The sequence below is a fragment of the Candoia aspera genome, chromosome 3, assembly GCF_035149785.1.
Source record: "Candoia aspera isolate rCanAsp1 chromosome 3, rCanAsp1.hap2, whole genome shotgun sequence".
Taxonomy (NCBI): domain Eukaryota; kingdom Metazoa; phylum Chordata; class Lepidosauria; order Squamata; family Boidae; genus Candoia; species Candoia aspera.
Window position 1 is genome coordinate 161,690,327 of NC_086155.1, and position 18,824 is coordinate 161,709,150.

Sequence of the window (18,824 nt, forward strand, 5' to 3'; positions counted from 1 at the left end):
GATGATATTCTAGAGGTGACGGACTCGTCCCTGGGAGAGCTGGGGATGTTGACGACCGACAGGAAGCTCTGGCGTGGGCTGGTCCATGAAGTCACGAAGAGTCGGAAGCGACTAAACGAATAAACAACAACAAAAACAGATTGCAGTGTTGGAGCCAAGGGCTGCAGTGAATTGCAGGCTGCAAATTGTCCAATCCAACCCTAGGCATTCAGATCTAGAGAATAATAAGAATCAACCATACATACAGCTATATATACAAGGGAAATGCATGCCATGTATTTCAGTTCCCTTGAAATTCTACTTTTAGTTAGTGCCACACCTCCTGGGCATTAGTCTGTAGGATACTTTCTGCATTTCATTTCTCTGTGAGTTAATTATTTCCATTCTCCACTATTGTGCATAGGTGTGTATACCACTTAATGCATCCATGTACAGGTAATCCTCATTTTGCAACCACAATTGGGACCAGTAACTTGGTCATTAAGTGAAGAGGTCACTAAGTGAAACCACAATGGTGCTTATGATCTTACTTCAGCTTTCCTTTGCCTTACAGACCTGCGAAGGTCATAAATGCGAGTATTGGTCACTGTTGTAACTGCGATTGGTCGCTAAACAAGGCAGTCTCTAAATGACGACTACCTGTAATTTATTTGGTGAACTGTAATCCATAGCTAGCAGCGTCATAAAATTTGTTTTATTACAGCATAATAAATAAATCTGTAAAACCTCAAGTCTCTTTAATGTTTTTTCTTGCAACAGTTAACCATGGCTTCTGTTTATTTCCTCAGGAAAATCTTGTCTTTTGAGGAGAATGAGAAGTCAGGTTTCTAATGGCTTCTATTTTGTTATTTTTTAAAAATACAATAATTAATCCACACCGAAAAATAATGAGGTAGTATGATTACAGCAACAAATCATACATTAATAAATATATTGTAAGCATTGTATCTGTCATTGCAGGAATCCAATTGTCTGGAAAAAACAGGTTCCTAACTAATGTGAACCTAAAGAAGAGCCAAACATCAAGAATTCAGAAAAACTTGAAAAACTATAAACAAATAAAATGAGTGCTTCTGGAGGGAATTGTGGAAGTCCCAACTCCACAGAACCTGCAGCTGACTGTTTCAAGGAACTGTGGTCCAAACTGAAAGAATGTCATGATAAAGAAGTCAAAGGTATGGTCGCTCTATTTAGCCATTGACAGTATTGAGAACCATGGATTATTTCTAAATAAGCAACAACGAGAGTTGTAAAACAGTGTAATTCCTAAAAGAACTTATATAGGTTTGTTCATTTTAAGAATCCTTTCTGAGTTCATATGGTTGGGATTCATGTTTTTATTATTATATAGTGTATTTAGCTTTTCATCACTGACTTTTTTGCCATGTATATTCCATAAAATTTAGTGAGATAATATCACATTGGCAGTCATGGTCAATAGATATGAATTATCATTTCAAGTGAAAGTGTGTTGGTCTTGCTTGAATAACCCTGATTTTTGAATGGTTAGTCACATAAGAAAAACTTAGGTTCTAACATTTCTCAGAGTATTCAGCCTTATATCAATTTATCTTGCTTCAGTTTTATCATAAGCTGTAAAGCCGATTGAATACTTTGTAAAGTGATGAAGTGGTTTCCACTTCAATCATTTGAATGCAAGTGTGCAGAGATTAAGTAAATGGTACACAAGATCAATACAGTTGAGTCCTATATACCTTTTCTTCCTTATCATATATAGAATGTAGAAGTAATAATGATGGAGATGAAGTGATGGAAAATCTGATGGATCCAACACCACAGTATAATCCTATAGTAACTTTTAAATGAGAAGCAAATCCCATTATGTTCAGTAGTATTAGTCACCTCCCTGTCTTACAAAGCCAAAGATGTATAATGGTGATAGACATTATGACTTGGAGATTTCTGTATGCTTAAGAGAACTTCCCAAGTTCCATTCAAAAATATCAACAAAACATACTATCAGATTCCAAGAATCAAGAAGAAAACCAGCATCCTATTTTAGGATGGCTAGCTTATTACCATAGAACAAGTACCATGAGCTATTAAGAACTTGTTACAGTTATGCTAAAAATGTACAATCCACTAGTGGAACTGATATCTGTAACTAAGTATATTAGGATCTAGGAGGCAAAATTATATCTAAAAACTTGTTTCATGGAATAATTAAAATAACCTTAAGATATATGACATAATATAACAACAATTAAAATTTACTTGATTATAGGTATTTGATGAAATATCTCCTCAACATTTGGAGCAATGATTATAAAATGACCTGTGTGAAACAAAAGCATTGTCTGATTTTTCAAAAATTTTAGCATCAGGTTTAAAAGAACCTTACAAAACCTATGTGGAATATTGATTACCTTCCACAGACCATTAATTGAATGCATTTTATTTATCAGGTATATTAGCACTGGGATAATTAAGAATAAAAAATCCCATAACCTTTATTCTTCTTGGCTTAGTTATTCCACAGCTTTGAACAGTCACTGTCAGCAGAGTGCATGTTGAGGCATCATCAGTACAAGATTTGGCAACCTAAGGAGTATCTATGTGTCTTGGAGCAAATAACAGAAAACTAAGTTTTGAATTTTAAACATCAGGAAAAAAATATGGGTAAACTTTCAAAATAGTTTGGAGCTATAATCCAAAACATATAATGTATACTAAGATAAAGGTCTCACTTTGGAATTCTGATTAAAACTGGCTGTAGGTGTGTCAGTGCAAACTGATAAAGTGGATTTTTTTTCATCTTCTAAACTTCGTTACTTTGTTCTATATAATGCATGGCAAATTTTGAACCTATATGATTTCATCAAATACATGCCCAAAGGATAGTTAATTTTTTCAAAAGGTGGGGATTGTATAGTAGAACCAAGTATGGTGACACATAAGGCAAACACAGACTTGTCAGGACCATGTTTCTGAAGTCTATAAATAAGAATTAAAACTGACTCATGATTTTTAATTTTAGATGTCAGCAAAATATGCTTTATAAAGTAGAAGCCTGTAATCAGGGAGTTACGTTTTTTTATTATATCTCTTATGTAGAGGCTCCGAATTACTATATTTTATGTCTTTTTTAATTGCTTGATTTTTAATAAATATGGCTGAGAAAAATGTGATCAAGTATATCTACTTAGACTGTGCTTAATATTAGTTGCTTTGGCTTAAAATGCACATTTCTCTGTAAAAATTATAACTTTTTTCTCTCAGTTTTGATTCGAAACAAATCAACCTGATCAAAATAAAGGCATTCAGAAAGTAAATACATGCTAATGTAATGAAAGGATTGAAAGGGCATATTTTATGGGAGAGAAAGCTCTTTCTGCAACATGTCTGTTTTCTCTGTATTCAAACCTTTTTTCACCTCATGATCTGAGATCAGAATTAAGCACCTAGATGGGTAAAATCTTAGGGGAAAGACTTATACAGAAAAACTGATGGATAGGAAAGGATAAATAACTATCCCTTTTTCCCATCATCCTTAGCAAATCTTCCCACATTATTATTTACAATCACATACCCATTTGGAAAAAAAAATCTCTTGAAATGAGTGTAGTTGACTAAACTGAATACAAGTAGTCCTGGCTTACTGACCGCTCATTTAGTGACTGTTCAAAGTTATGACAGCACTGAAAAGGAAGATATACAATTGGTCGTTGAAGCTGCAGCTATCGCAGCATCCTCACAGTCACATGATCATAATTTGGGTGCTTGGCATGCATTTACGATGGTCAAAGTATTCCACAGTCACGTGACCACCATTTGTGAACTTCACAGTTGGCTTCCGACAAGCAAAGTCAATGGGGAAGCCAGCAGGAAGTTGCAAGTCATGGTCACATGACATCACACTTAATGACTGCAGATGATTCGTTTCACAACTGCAGCCAGAACTGACATTGTAAGTCAGCATGGTCACGTGACATTTCATTTTACAACTGCATCACTTAGCAACAGAGTTGTCTGACACAATTGTACCTGTACTTAGTCACTGAAACCTTGCTCAGTAAGGTTTGAATCCAAATAATTTAATCTGAATGCAACCTACTCCAGGCTATAATTCAGTTCGTTTTAGTTTTAATAATGTTTATGTGATGAGTTTGCAGAAATTTACTAGTTATTACAAACTTGCTCTAAACATGTTCTTAATGGGAATTTTGGCTCTGGTGTGGTAAGTATATAGAACATGTATTTGTGGCCGCGTTGTGCATTTTCTTAGAAGATGCAAGGGAGTGATATAAAGCCATTTCATTTTATTTCAACCCATTTGGACTAATCCTGCTTAAATATAAATATTGCATCTTTGATTAATTATAACTATATTAATGAAAGGGCAAAATGATAAAGATTCTAGTTCTATGCAAATCATTTTTTGTAATTTTAAGTTGCTTTCATCATATACATTCTAATTTAATGTTTGAAAATTCCTTCAGAAAGATTTCTGATAAATTCAGATGAAATAGGGTCTATAGGTATATTACAGTATATAGGCACTGCTTATTTAGTGACAGTTCAGGTTGCTAATGTCAGAGTTCCAAATACTTTGCCAAATAATAACTTGTTCTTACAGGAGCTTCATTGTATTACAGCTTCATTCCTCCTGATGGGTGTGGATAAGGAATAAAATGGAATATTTTTTAGAAATCTTAATCCAGATACCTAACTGGCTTATCAAATAGCAGCCTATTTAAAGAAAGCACTACCTGGCTGATTTGCATAATCAAACATAAATACTTTTTCTGCTGTTATTTGTCTATGAGAAGTTTGTCTTTACTACTCATATTTTCTTCTGAAGTAGTTTGCAGTCATTTTCCAGTTTGGCTGTGATACTCATCTTTAACATGACTGTTGTTTTCTACATAGAAAAATGAATTTTGGTACATTTACATAATTAATTGTAAATGTCTATTTACTGCATTCAGAAATAGCTTACATTAAGACAGATCACTAAGTTACTGTGTCACATAACTTCGGATAATCAGGGATAAAATGCTACCAATTTCATTCTGATTTCTTGCCACTGTTCAGGACTGAGACAGCTTTGGCTATCAAGAATCCATGCCAGTATTCACAAAGAATAATGTCTTAGTCATGACTAAGAGGAAGTAGGAGATGGGGGCTCTAATCATGCTGTACTACTTCTCTTTCTTATATTAAATGCCAGTAGTTACAAATGATTGCTGAAATTGGCTTAATGGCCTAAGTGAGAATGAAAAAGCTGAAATTCAATTCAGACTAAACAACCCTGTGACCCATTGGGTCATCCTTTGAGAGAAAGGTAGTGCAGTCTGATGTGACCCGAATGAACATTAAATTTTAGGCTGACCATATTTTTTTTTACCCCAGTGCTGGATGGTCCCATGATCATCTAAGAAGAGTATATATCATAAATAGAAAAATAATTGTAGTGGCAAACGAACTTCAATAATAAATCAATATTTACTTACCTAAACAGAATGACCACGGACAGGCAAAAAAGCAGTGGGAGTGGGAGCAACTTCCAACTTCCTGCTGCTTCCCCATTGACTTTGCTTGTGGGAAGCTGTCAGGGAATGTCGGAAATCACAATCACATGACCTGTCAGATCCCCCCGATCAAAGGATTCACAGAACCCCTTATCGGAGGATCTGCCATCATTTCCTTGTGAATGGTGTAGACTCTATCGCCAGATGGGAGGAGGTGTGAAGTTGTAGCGTGAAATGGATTATTATGGCTATGGAAAACATCAAGGACAATGAATTGAGATACACCAGGAACACCATCTAGATGGGAGGGGGGGTGACATGCTTTCGTGGGAAAGGGAACAAACTAAGGGAATGTAGTTTTAAATCTAGGTTTGAGTGGGAACTCTCCATTCGCAGCTTTACTTCTGTACAGTTCATTTCGCTTCATTAAACAGTTAAAGGAATCCCAGCCTCTTGACTGTGATTGTGGGAATGCTGGAATGATCAGGTGCTGACATTAAGCTGCGAATCTCATTTTATTCAAAAACTCTTCCTGAGAAAGTAGCTCAGCTGAGAGTTAACAAATCATGCCTAAACACGAAAAATCCCAAGCCAAGCAGCCATTGCCTCTACCATCATCGGAGAGGACAGTGCTGTACGCCAAAGTGGAAGAGGAAAAAGTGGAGTCGGAGGAGTGCTCCGAGAGCGGGACCAGCAAGTGTGAGATGGAACCCCGGCTCAACACCACGGAGTTGGAAAGTGCTCTTCTCTCCCTCAATTTCGAGAGGGAGCCTCAGACACCAAGCGTGATCATAGAAGAACCAAAGATGGGTCCTTCGCAGTCCAGTGCCAGGGAGGGGGAAGGAAGAGCCCCTCCACCTGTGGAGACACAAGTAAAGGTGCGCAGCCTGGGGTCCCATGGGACTATATCAGCCCACAATGGGACTGTGCAAGAAATGCGGGGTTTGGAGGCGAGGATGTCTGCTATGGAAGTGGTGCTGCAACAAGTGTCAAAAGCCCTTGAAACCATGGTGTACCCCTTGGCAGAGATTTCGACTCAGCTATCCAGAGTGGCATCGCCGGACCCACGAGGAAGGCGACACACCCTAACCCCGACCCAGGATTTCGAATCCCCAGAGAGGCACTGGCAGAGTGGAGGCCACCCAGAGAGCCAAGGCAAGTGGGGGAGAGCAGCACACAGGGAGGCGACACTGGCTGTGACCCCCGAAAGAAATACAAGTTAAATTCAATGGCGATCCATGACAGCTGGCATTCTTCTTGACTAACGTGTCCATCTACATGAAGGAATGTGGTTCTTGCTTTCCCACTGAGTACAAGAAAGTGAGCCAGGTAGGCGCCAGGCTTTGGGGACTGGCAGCGGACTGGTTTGTGCAACTGCATGATGCCATGGCCCCTGAGCTGAACAGCCTACAAGGTCTGTTCATGGGGGCACTGAGAGAGCAGTTCGAGGACCCACTCAACAAGATGAAAGCGAAGGTGGGCATCCAGCAACATAGGCAAGGGGAGAGAACCATGGCGGAGTATGCCATGGAGTTCAAAGCTCTTGCCGGGAAAGTTATGGACTGGTCGGAGACCACTAAGATTGACTATTTCAAGGGGGGCTTGCAGCTGGAGATCCTGAGATGGGCGCTCTGCCGCAGAGACCCTCCTACCTTAAAAGAATGGATTCGCCTAGCAGGGGAGGTAGAGAATACTCAATACCAATTCTGTAGGCAACTCTGAGCGCAAGCGACAGGGAAGAATACCGGAGCCCCAGGGTAGTTTCCGTCCGCCCAGCAAAAGCTATTCCAGGACAGAGAGGACCTGAAAGACCACACATGAAAAAGAGGCAGCTGTTTCAAGTGCGGGAAAGACAACCACCGAGCAGCAGAATGCCCACGCGGGGAGTCCGATGCACCTAAAGGAGGAACCAAGCTGACTAAGACCCCGCTGACCAGACGCAAAGCGACAGCTGCAACAGTGCTGGCACAAAAGGATCCAGATGTGAAGTCCCTGATGGAGTCAAGTAAAGACTCCCAGCAGGAGGGACAGAAACCGGCGGGAAATGACTTTCGCCTGTTCTAGATTGTGCCTGCAAGCTGGTGGAAAATCTTGGGCGCAGCATGTCTACTTCGGAGGAAGACAACAAAGAAGACCCTTTGGTGAGTGATGATTGCCCCACCTTGTTGGTGAGAGTAGAGCTAAAAAACCTAAGTACCCGGCACAAAGCCAATTTGACAGCAATGTTAGACTCAGGGTGCACAAAATGCTTAATACACCCCGCCTTAATTGACACGCTGAGCCTCAAAACTAAAAGACTTAAGCACCCAATTATTTTCACCCAGATGGACGGTTCCGTTGCCCATGGGGGTCCCGCTGAATTCCGAACTGAGACTGTAGCCATGAGGTTGGGGCGGCATAAGGAAACCTTGCAGTTCATTGTGGCCCCTGTCGCCAACTATTCCATCATCTTGGGACTCCCATGGCTAAAGAGTAGAAAACCACAAATCGACTGGGAGTCTGGCGCCTTACTGTTTAACGATGGTGCCGGCAACCTCTCGAATGTGCCACAGAACGGGTGGGATGTAGCCAGGATACTCCTCAACCAGATCCCAACGGGAAAACCTGATACACAATCAGGCATTCCACCCGAATATGCCGACTTTTTTGACATGTTTGATGAAAGAGAATGTGACCAATTACCTCCGCACAGAAAAACTGATTGTGCCATCGAAATTGACCCAAAGGCTAAATTACCCAAACTGAAAATGTATGCTATGACAGAGACTGAGAAAAAGGTCCTCAGGGAATTCATAGATAAAAACTTGGAGAGAGGTTTCATTGAGCCTGCTAATTCACCTCTAGCAGCCCCAGTCCTTTTCAGGGATACTGCAACAGCCACAACTTTGTGAATAGACCTGGTCTGAACATCATGGAAATTTCAATTCCACAGGAGTAGTGGGTCCCAGATTTTTTTACACATTCTTTACATTAGCAGATTTTAGGTACCTCAATTCAAAAATTGTTGTGGTATAATGCACTGTTTGGGCTAAGTTGAGGGTACAAACATATAAACACAATGAGATTTTAGTAGTATATAGATAAGCTTTTATTGAGTTAAGCAGACAAGACTGCTTTGGTTGAGATTTTATCACTCCAAAGGAACAGATTTAAACCTGTTATGTTACAGGGGTAAAGTAATATACAGTATAATATACTGAACATATAGGAAGCTATCTAGACACTGGTCTATCTAACTCATCATCATTGACAATGATTAATAGTGACTGCCCAATTTTAAGGCAGAACATTTTCCAACCTTATATAGCAATTACAAATGCAGTGAATTTCTTTGTTTTTGTTTTTGTTTCTGTTTCTGTTTCTGTTTATTTATTTATTCATTTTGCACGCAAATAGTCTCTAGCATTGAGGTAGGTTTGACTCATTGAGTCAGGTTTGACTCATGAGGACTATATTGTCAAATTCTTGCTATTATGAAATAGTCTGTAGCTATTTCAAAATCATGGCAACAGTTTATTTGAACTTGTCCATCCATCTTATCTGTTGTACTCCTCTTCTACTCTCCTCAACTTTACCAAGCGTAATAATTCTTTCTAGTCTGTCTTTATCTCACTTCATATGTCCAGTGGAGATCAGTTTCTGCTTGCTTACCAACACCTCAGAAGAGCAGCCATTCATTATTGGTCCAGGGTTTAGTCTAGAGGTCCATGATACTCTTTGTAACCATCTCCTGATCCATAATACAAAGATAAATTATTAATCGGTGTCCAGCTTGCACATTTACAGATTATCACTGGAAAGACTATCACTTTTTAACTATCTTGACCTTTGTTGTCATTATTTAAATTTGCAGTTGCTTTTCTCTATAGGATTAGTCTCCTCTTTATTTCTCCAGCATACTGTCCCTTTTTGCTATTTTTGAGCCAAGAAAAAATTAATACTTTCAGTTCTTTACCATCAGCTGTTAGTTCACTAAGCATACAGGTTGTCATTACCCTTGTGTTAGTAGAAAGAACAACCAAGGTAGAAGTTATAACTAGATGTCATATTAATAACATGTTGATATACCAGCTGTGTCCCCTGTATGGAAAAACCTGTCTGTGTGTGTGTGTGTGTGTGCTGTGATAGTGCCAACTGATGTAATCTGTTTTTGTAGGACTATCCCTGAAGTCCTGTATACTGTGGCTGATTATATCCGCCAGGAGGGCAGAGTATATGTCTGCCATGCTGTAGGAGCTTCATTGGCTGACAATTTATTCCTGGGCTCAATTTCAGCTATTGTTTTGATATTTCTTCCTCAACTTGAGTTGATGATTCTATCCTATGATGTTGAGTGACAAATATTTTATAGGTATCATAACTATCTGGAAAGTTGTAGATTTTTAGACTAATAATTGGTCTGTCAAGCTGAAGTTGGAAGAGTAGCTTTTAAATTTTTTTGTATGTTTTATTTTCTAGTTTATTTTTATTTTATTTTTTAAAAGTTTAATCAATTTATTTTGTTATTTTGCTGTTATCTGTTCTGAGAACTGAAAAATTGACATGAAAATCAACCATAACTAAATAAATATTTAAATAACATTTTATTAGGCTTCCAGAAAGTGCATGGGCAATTTGTTGGCAATCCCAGTTTCTGTATTTCCGTATGAAAGGAGACTTCATTAATTTATCAGATTAAAGAAATTTTAAACAAAGAATTAATTGTATTCTGTCTTCTTTTCTTAGGATTATTGTCAAAGATCTCTAAACTGAAAGCAGAAAGGTGTCTGTAAGTACCACTGATTAGCAAAAAATTGTTCTTGATTAGATGGAAATAGTTACCTCTGCTAATTTTTGAGTGTGCTAAGCCAATGTAAATCTGAATGTATTATTATATACAGATATGCAAAAACAATATAGACATTCATGTATGTCTTTCCACTAAAAATTTTGTCTTAATACATAATTAAGCCCAATTTATGCATACTGTTGGAAACTGCCCCAATACCTCCTGTCATGCCTCCCTTTTCCTGTTTCTGTGGAAATCCTCCTGCAGTTTTCTTTACCCCACATAACCTCCTTGGCCATTTCCAAGTCTGGGCCTTGTAGCAACTTTACCCTAATGCCTCTGCAGTCGTCCACCCTGTTACTACTGATATTTCAAAGGGCCCTAAAGATGTTCTTCACCCAGGCCTTTGGTGAGGATGATTCATGTCCCTTTTCTTCCTTTTCCTTGTTCCCATCTGTGTTTGTATTCTCTGCCATTTCTGTTCTGTGTTGATTTTGTGTTGTTGAATTGTTCCTTGTTTTTAAAAAAATGTAAATGACCCAGACAATTTCAGATATGCAGATGATACCACTTTGATGGCTGAAAGCGAAGAGGAACTGAGGAGCCTTATGATGAAGGTGAAAGAAGAAAGTGCAAAAGCTGGCTTGCAGCTAAACCTCAAAAAAACCAAGATTATGGCAACCAGCTTGATTGATAACTGGTAAATAGAGGGAGAAAACGTAGAGGCAGTGAAAGACTTTGTATTTCTAGGTGCAAAGATTGCTGCAGTTGCTGACTGCAGTCAGGAAATCAGAAGACGTTTAATCCTTGGGAGAAGAGCAATGACAAATCTCAATAAAATAGTCAAGAGCAGAGACATCACACTGACAACAAAGGTCCGCATAGTTAAAGCAATGGTATTCCCAGTAGTAACATATGGCTGCAAGAGCTGGACCATAAGGGAGGCTGAGAAAAGGAAGATCGATGCTTTGGAACTGTGGTGTTGGAGGAAAATTCTGAGAGTGCCTTGGACTGCAAGAAGATCAAACCAGTCCATACTCCAGGAAATAAAGCCAGACTGCTCACTTGAGGGAACGATATTAAAGGCAAAACTGAAATACTTTGGCCACATAATGAGAAGACAGGACACCCTGGAGAAGATGCTGATGCTAGGAAGAGTGGAAGGCAAAAGGAAGAGGGGCCGACCAAGGGCAAGGTGGATGGATGATATTCTAGAGGTGACGGACTCGTCCCTGGGGGAGTTGACGACCGACAGGAAGCTCTGGTGTGGGCTGGTCCATGAAGTCACGAAGAGTCAGAAGCAACTGAACGAATAAACAACAAAATGACCCAGAGTCACTGGGAGTTCGGCAGCATATACGTTTAATAAATTATTATTGTTATTATACACAACAACGTGAAATCACAGCTGCCAATTCTTTAGCTGGTGTTGGCCTTCATTCACATCGAGTTCTTCCCCAAGAACCTAGGATGTTGTAATGTATCAGTGTAGTATATGTGTGGATCCAAGCAGTGTGGCCTTTTGTAATTGACAGATGGGAATTATTATTATTATTATTATTATTATTATTATTATTATTATTCCATACATAACCCCTGTTTCCTGATCATAATTATTTTAATCTAGCCTATATTTTATAAAATTCTAGATGGTGGGATTGTCTGGTAACATTAGTTATAGTAGTACAACACATTCTTGTTTGTTTCTATGTACATATGAAAAAGCTTCCATCCCAGATTTGTTCAGGGATGGTAGGGGAAACGCATTATTAATGACTTTCTGTTGGGACTTAATATTAAGCAAAATAAGTTTGATTATTGTTTGTTGGAACCAGCCTACAAATACTGCATTATAGATACAATAGCCTTTTAAATGATTTTTTGTTTTAATTAATTTAATTTGTTTAATTTAGTTTTGAATACCTGAATATTTCTGAGCTGATAACCAGCCAAACAATGAGCTCCTTATACTGTACCCTAGTTCAGCTCTGAACTTAATGTTCTTGTAAATGCAAGGTCATAAGATTATTTTCATAGCCAAAGAGTAGTCAGTCTCTATAAGGATTTAATAAATTATGTCTCTTGTTTGACAATTTTTTGCTCTTTGTAGAATGCAGGTACACTTTTAGCTAACTGATCCTAATGTGTCCTAAGTAGTAAATCTGTGTCTAGTAAGATACTATATGCTTCCTAGTATATGAGTTTAAGATTGTAGCCATACAGCCTTATAAGTATGTTTACTTAAACATAAGCCCCAGTGAATTCAGCAGGATTTACTCACTGTGAATGAAAATATTGCCTTATTTTAGTATCATTTTCACTGTTATTTAACTTCTGAAGGAAGTATGTTATTCACTTCATATTGTTGATATGTCCAAAATCCTTTAATAATTCTAGTTTAAAAAATAATTTATATACCAAGTCAGGCACAGCCTATCAGTTACATTAAGGCCTGCAAATGTTTGGAAACCTCCCCTTCATCCCCAAATTAAAATATGAGGTTTACTGAAGAGCAAAAATGGAAGGCTGGCAGAGTGATGGGCACTTATATAAAGTTGGTGGGCTACATTCATTTGAAATGGGTCGTTGAACTTTGTGTTTCCAGTATACTATTAGATGGCCATTTTGGTTGGTGGTCCAGTTACTATGTATTAGATTGAGATATGTAAATTTTGCAAGAAATACCTTTATAACTATCACCTCCTTAATTCCTGCAAGTTGTTGTGGTTATTATTAGATTTTTATCCTATCTTTTTTATATATAACTCAAAGCAGAAAATGTACCTATTCTTCTGTCAAATACTTCTGACTCCTATTTTCCCCAAAACAGCCCTGTGAGGTGGGTTGGGCTGAGAGAGAGTGCCTGGCCCAAAGTCATCCAGCCGGCTTTCATGACTAAGGGAGTCCTAGAATTCACAGTCTCCTGGTTTCTAGGCCAGCAACATAACCAAGACACCAACCTAAGTTAGAAATTAAACCCTATTTAATGTATGTGGAAAGTATTGGGGCTAAAATTTATATACTGGGAGCAACTCACTTTTAAAACAATGGGAATCTTTCAAGTAAATGTAGCTAGGATACTGCTGTCTGCACATGCTAAGACAGCTGGGAACAGCTTATGAAGCAGCTGTATGATCCTGGAAAAAGATGCAGCAGCTTTATTGATTCAAAGAAAGGTGTTTCGTACTAATGTGGAGTATGCCCTGAAAGGTCATACTGCATCAGCTGTTGCTATTGGCTTTTAATGTCACTTCAATATTTTCTTTCTTTTTCCTTGCAGTTTTTGTTAGTAAAATTCTTTTTTTGCATATATTAATTTATATTAGATATTGTTATAGGCTTTGAGCTAGTTGAAAGGAGAGCTGCCAAGAGATATGCAGCTTATTCAGTTGTTTTCTTGTTAGAAGCAAATCATTCCAGTCTGTTTCTGTAACTGAGCCAATCCAGTACAATGCTTAAATATATATTTCTACTATTGTATTTAGTTTGTCCCAGACCACATTGCTTCTATCTTTCCAATGTGTTCCCCATACTCTATATAACTTATCTTATTTTCTCTATCCAATCTATATGCATAGAACACTGATTCGTTAAGGCTGGAATCCTGTGCATGCTTCCCTTGATAGACATATATAATAGAGAAAAAGTATTTTTGCTATCATTTCATTCTTCTCTACAGCATTAAGAGTTTCCCTTTGTCTTTCATGTTGTTTATAGTAGAGGCCCAGTGCAGCTACATTTATGTCACTTGGCTGTAATGTGTTATAGATGAAATTTGTTATTTATTACCATTTAAATCCATCAATTCTGTACGACACAGAATTTGATATTCAGTCCTAATGTTAGAAGTCATAGCTATTTGTTAACTTTGAAGTAATAGGATTTCTTCTTAATGAAAATACTCCTAACTCATACAATCTCTTATAAATGAATTTTCCTTTATATATAGGGACGCAGCAAGGCTTGATGAGTTTTATACAAAAAACCAGCAGCTTAGAGAACAGCAAAAATCATTGCACGATACTATTACAGTTTTGGAAGATCGGTAAGTAAGAATTATTCCTTTTTGCTTACAGAATTTGGTTCCTCTTTTTTTAGTACAAGTTGACTGAATTTAAAGGAATGGTCTTAAATTAGTTGCAGATTTAATTCAGTAGATAATGAACATTTATCTAGTAGTGTTATTAAAATTATCTTTAATATATTTATAACAAAAGAAAGTAATAAATCACAATTCAGAACTTACAGGAAACAAAGAATGGGAGGGATTTCATGCAGTACCTATTGGCATATAATACTTTCCTGGATAGATTATACTCTTCATATTTTTTCTCACTTCTTTGTAAGATAATTCTTTGATATTTTATAATCTATTCCTTTATTTCTCTTATGAAACAAAGTTGTCTAGCCCTAAGAAATTGCAAGCACTTTTCCACACTTCCTCATTTTACTGCATCCTTGTAGAAAAACAGTCTGTCCAGACTAGGAAGAAACTTTTAAAACAGGCATTTCTTGCTTGCCTTGTCTTTCTGCATTTCTGAAGAAATTAAGGGAAAGAAGGGAGGAATAAAATAATACTTCCACCAAACATTAGATTCCAGTGAAACCTCCCAAATCTCTGTTCCTAATACTCATCCTGCCAGGTGCAAAAATACCACACCTGTTATGACTTTCTGTAAGAAATATAGAACTCAGTAGTAGATAGCTTAATTAATCATAGAGATGTATCCAGAAAATGTGAGTTTTAGGCCCAACATATTTGTACATATTTTTGTCAAGGGTATGTAAATAAATTATATTGCACGGTGAATTTGAATGTATCTTTTGGAAAATTTTCCTGTTCTGCAATGTTAGGTAGGTTTAAAGTTGATTGAACAACAGGGATTTTGATACTAAAACCACATTTTTGCTTCTGCCAGCATATGCTTATTGCATATTTAAAAAAATGAAGATTAACCAATAGTTTAAAATTCAAGATATCATTAATGTTCTAAATGTTCAAGATGCACTTCTAAAAGTGCATACTAAATTCCATTGGTCATAACGGGATTTTTAAACAAAATGCAGAGGATTATTCTGCATTTGCTGTTGTAATTGGATGCAATAGGTCCAAATGTGAGTGAAGTGCTAAAGGCCTCTGTCCTGAGCCCTGTGCTGTTCAACATTAATGAGCTGGAAGAGGTTGAAGGGATGGTGATGATGCAGAACTAGGACAATTGGCTAAAGAAAGAGAAGTTTCAAAAAGATATATTTTTACTTAAAATATGGTTTGAAATGAACAGTATGAAATTTAAATTTAACATGGGAGGGGGAAGGATGAAGGCATAGGATGGAAGAGACCTGGTTTAGCAGTAGTACATGTGAAAAAATCTGGGTGCTCTAATAGATAATAGATCATCATAGAGTGTTGCTGCTATACCAGCCTCCCTGCTGCGTAGCAACCTCCCTGCCTGAGCTGCTGGAGGCCATCTCAGGGTTGTCGGTGGAGTTCCCCAGACTTATGGTTCTGGGGGACTTCAACCTGCTGTCCCTGGGGCGTGCCTCAGAGGTGACTAGGGAGTTCATGGCTACCATGGTAGCCATGGGCCTGTCTCAGATTATTCAGGACCTGACTCGAGACAGTGGCCTTACCCCAGACTTGGTTTTCTTGTTGGAGCAGTGGCAATGTGACCTGAGGTGAGAGTTACAGCTATCCCCCATTGTCATGGTCAGATCATACCCTGGTGGCCCTGAGATTCTCTTATGCCGCCCCCCTCCGCAGGGAGGCTGGACCCATTTGACTGGTCCACCCCGGGTGACTGATGGACCCGGCAGGGTTTCAGAGATTGCTGGGAGTTATACCCAACGATCTGCTGCACGGTCCAGCGGAGGCCCTGGCCGCCACCTGGAATGGAGAGGGGGCTGGGGCCTTGGACAGGATTGCACCTGTACGATCTCTCTTACCTCATCATACCCAATGCTCCCCGTGGTTTACGGAGGAGCTGAGAGTTCTGAAGAGGATTAAGAGACATCTAGAGGAAGACAAAGACCGAATCCAACTGAACACTGGTTAGAGCTGCTATTAAGGCCTACTTGGTGGCAATAAGAGCGGTGAAGTGTCAATACTTCTTCGCCCTTATTGCGTCTGCAGAATGCTGCCCAACGACCCTGTTTAAAATCACTCAATCCCTTTTGGGGAAGGTGGGCCCAGTGACCCACCTACAGGGCCGTGCAGAGGAGTTTTTGGAGCATCTGCAGGACAAAATCGCTCAGATCCACTCTACATTAGATTCCAAGCATGAGGAATCTGTGGAGATACCAAGAGAGCGTACTTACCACGTTATCTGGGGACAGTTTGATCCTGTTTGACCCAAGGAAGTGGAAAGGATCCTCTGGACAGTAAATGCCACCACTAGTCATCTAGACCCATGTCCCTCCTGGATGGTGAAAGCCGCTCGGGAGGTGACATGTGGCTGGGTCCAGGCGATGGCCAATACATCCTTGAGGGAGGGGGTGTTTCCAACTGCCTTTAAGGTGGCACTGGTACCGCCCCTCCTCAAGAAACCATCGCTGGACCCTACTGTACTGGATAATTTTCATCCAGTCTCCCACCTCCTCTTTTTGGGGAAAGTGGTTGAGAAAGTGGTGGCATTGCAGGGTTCTGGAAGAAATGGATTATCTAGACCCCTTTCAGTCAGCTTTCAGGCCCGAATATGGAATGGAAATGGCATTGGTCACACTTATGGATGATCTCTGGTGGGAGCAGGATGGGGGTAGTGCATCCATCCTTGCTCTTCTTGACCTCTCAGCAGTTTTCAATACCATCAACCATGGTATCCTTTTGGGTCGGCTCAGGGAGTTGGGGGTGGGCAGCGTGGTTCTGTGCTGGTTCACCTCCTTCCTCCAGGGCTGGTCCCAATCGGTGATAGGGAGTGAGAGATCCAACCCTTGGCTCCTCCTTTGTGGGGTGCCGCAGGGTTCGGTTCTCTCTCCTATTCAACATCTACATGAAACCGCTGGATGAGATCATCTGTCACCACGGGATGAGGTATCATCAATATGCTGACCATACTCACTTGTATATCTCTATCCCGGGTGAGATAAGTGATGCTGTGACTGCCCTCTCTCAGTGCCTGGGGGCTGTAGGGGTCTGGATGGGGAGCAACAAGCTTTGGCTGAACCCTGGTAAGTCGGAGTGGCTGTGGGTTAAGGGCTCTTCCCTATCCAAGACTCTGTCATCTTTGGTTCTGGATGGGGTTGCACTGCCCCAGATAGACCCAGTGAGTAACTTGGGGATCTTCTTGGAGCAGGTGGCAGCCGTGGCCAGAAGGGCCTTTGCACAGCTTCGTGTAGTGCACCAGTTACGCCCTTTCCTGGATCGGGAGGCCCTTCGAACAGTCACTCATGCCCTTGTTATCTCCCATATAGACTATCGCAATGCGCTCTACATGGGGCTACCCTTGAAGGGTATCCAGAAGCTTCAGCTGTTCCAGAATGCAGCCGTGTGGGCTATTTTTGGCACCTCTAGAATAGCACATATAACACCTTTGCTGTGCGAGCTGCACTAGGTACCAGTTTGCTTTTGGGTCCAATTCAAGGTGTTGGTTATCACCTTTAAAGCCCTACATGGCATGGGACCAGGCTACACGAGGGACCGCCTCCTCCCCGCTACATCAGCCAGTCCCACCTGATCATGCAGACAGGGCATGCTAGGGACCCCCTCGGTAAGAGAATTCCATCTGGCGGGGTCCAGGAGGCGGGCCTTCTCTGCAGGAGCGCCCACCCTTTGGAACATCTTGCCCCCGGAGGTGAGGTTAGCCCCATCGCTCCTACCCTTCCAGAGGAATTTGAAGACCTCGCTCTGCCACTGGGCTTGGGGCAGGGAGGAGAATAGTCGTACTTGGGGTTGGCTAGTGCCTTGAAGTGCCACTCCTACCCAGTGACTGAATGAGACCACAGCCATCTGGATTTTATTTATATTTAGTAGCTTTGTGAAATTGTTTAATAGCGCATTTTATATGGAATTTTATTATATGTTTATTGTTTTTTTATTATTTTGTTGTAAACTGCCCTGAGTCCCTCCGGTGCCAGGAGATGGGCAGTGACAAATTTGATAAATAAATAAATATACTGAATATAAGTCAACCGAATGGAGCTGCTAGAAAGGCAAATGCTTTGTTGAGATGTATTAACAGGAATATAGAGTTCAAATCGTAAGAAGTAATTGTCCTACTCTACTGTGCCTTGTTGAGTCCACTTGGAATATTATGTCCAGTTCTGGGCCTCACAGTCTAAAAAGGCCACTGAGATGGCAAGGGAACTGAAAACCAAGTCCTATGAGGTATGTTTAGCCTGAAGAAGAAAAGACTGAAGTGAGATGTGATCGCAGTTTTCAGAAATTTAAAAGATTGTCATATAGAGGAGGGAGTGGATTTGGACTTTGTCATTTTTGGAAGGCAGGACCAGAAATGGCTGGAAATGGCACAGAAATAGATTCAAGTTAAATATTAGGAGGAACTTCCTGATGGTAAGGGTAGGTCGATGAATGGAACAGGCTACTTCATGAAGTGGTACATTCATTTTCA

The 18,824-nt window shown here is 39.8% G+C and overlaps 1 protein-coding gene across 2 annotated transcripts in view; it reads left to right on the plus strand.

Moving 5' to 3' along the window:
• Positions 1-1,001: 1,001 nt before the first annotated feature.
• RBBP8 (RB binding protein 8, endonuclease) overlaps positions 1,002-18,824 on the plus strand; it is a 53,874-nt gene continuing 36,051 nt past the window's right edge. For both annotated transcript variants that reach the window (XM_063299179.1, XM_063299180.1), the window contains exons 1-3: positions 1,002-1,175; positions 10,218-10,260; positions 14,210-14,305. In XM_063299179.1, coding sequence (XP_063155249.1) covers positions 1,064-1,175; positions 10,218-10,260; positions 14,210-14,305 — 251 coding nt within the window. In that variant the 5' untranslated portion in view covers positions 1,002-1,063. The remainder of the gene's footprint in view (positions 1,176-10,217; positions 10,261-14,209; positions 14,306-18,824) is intronic.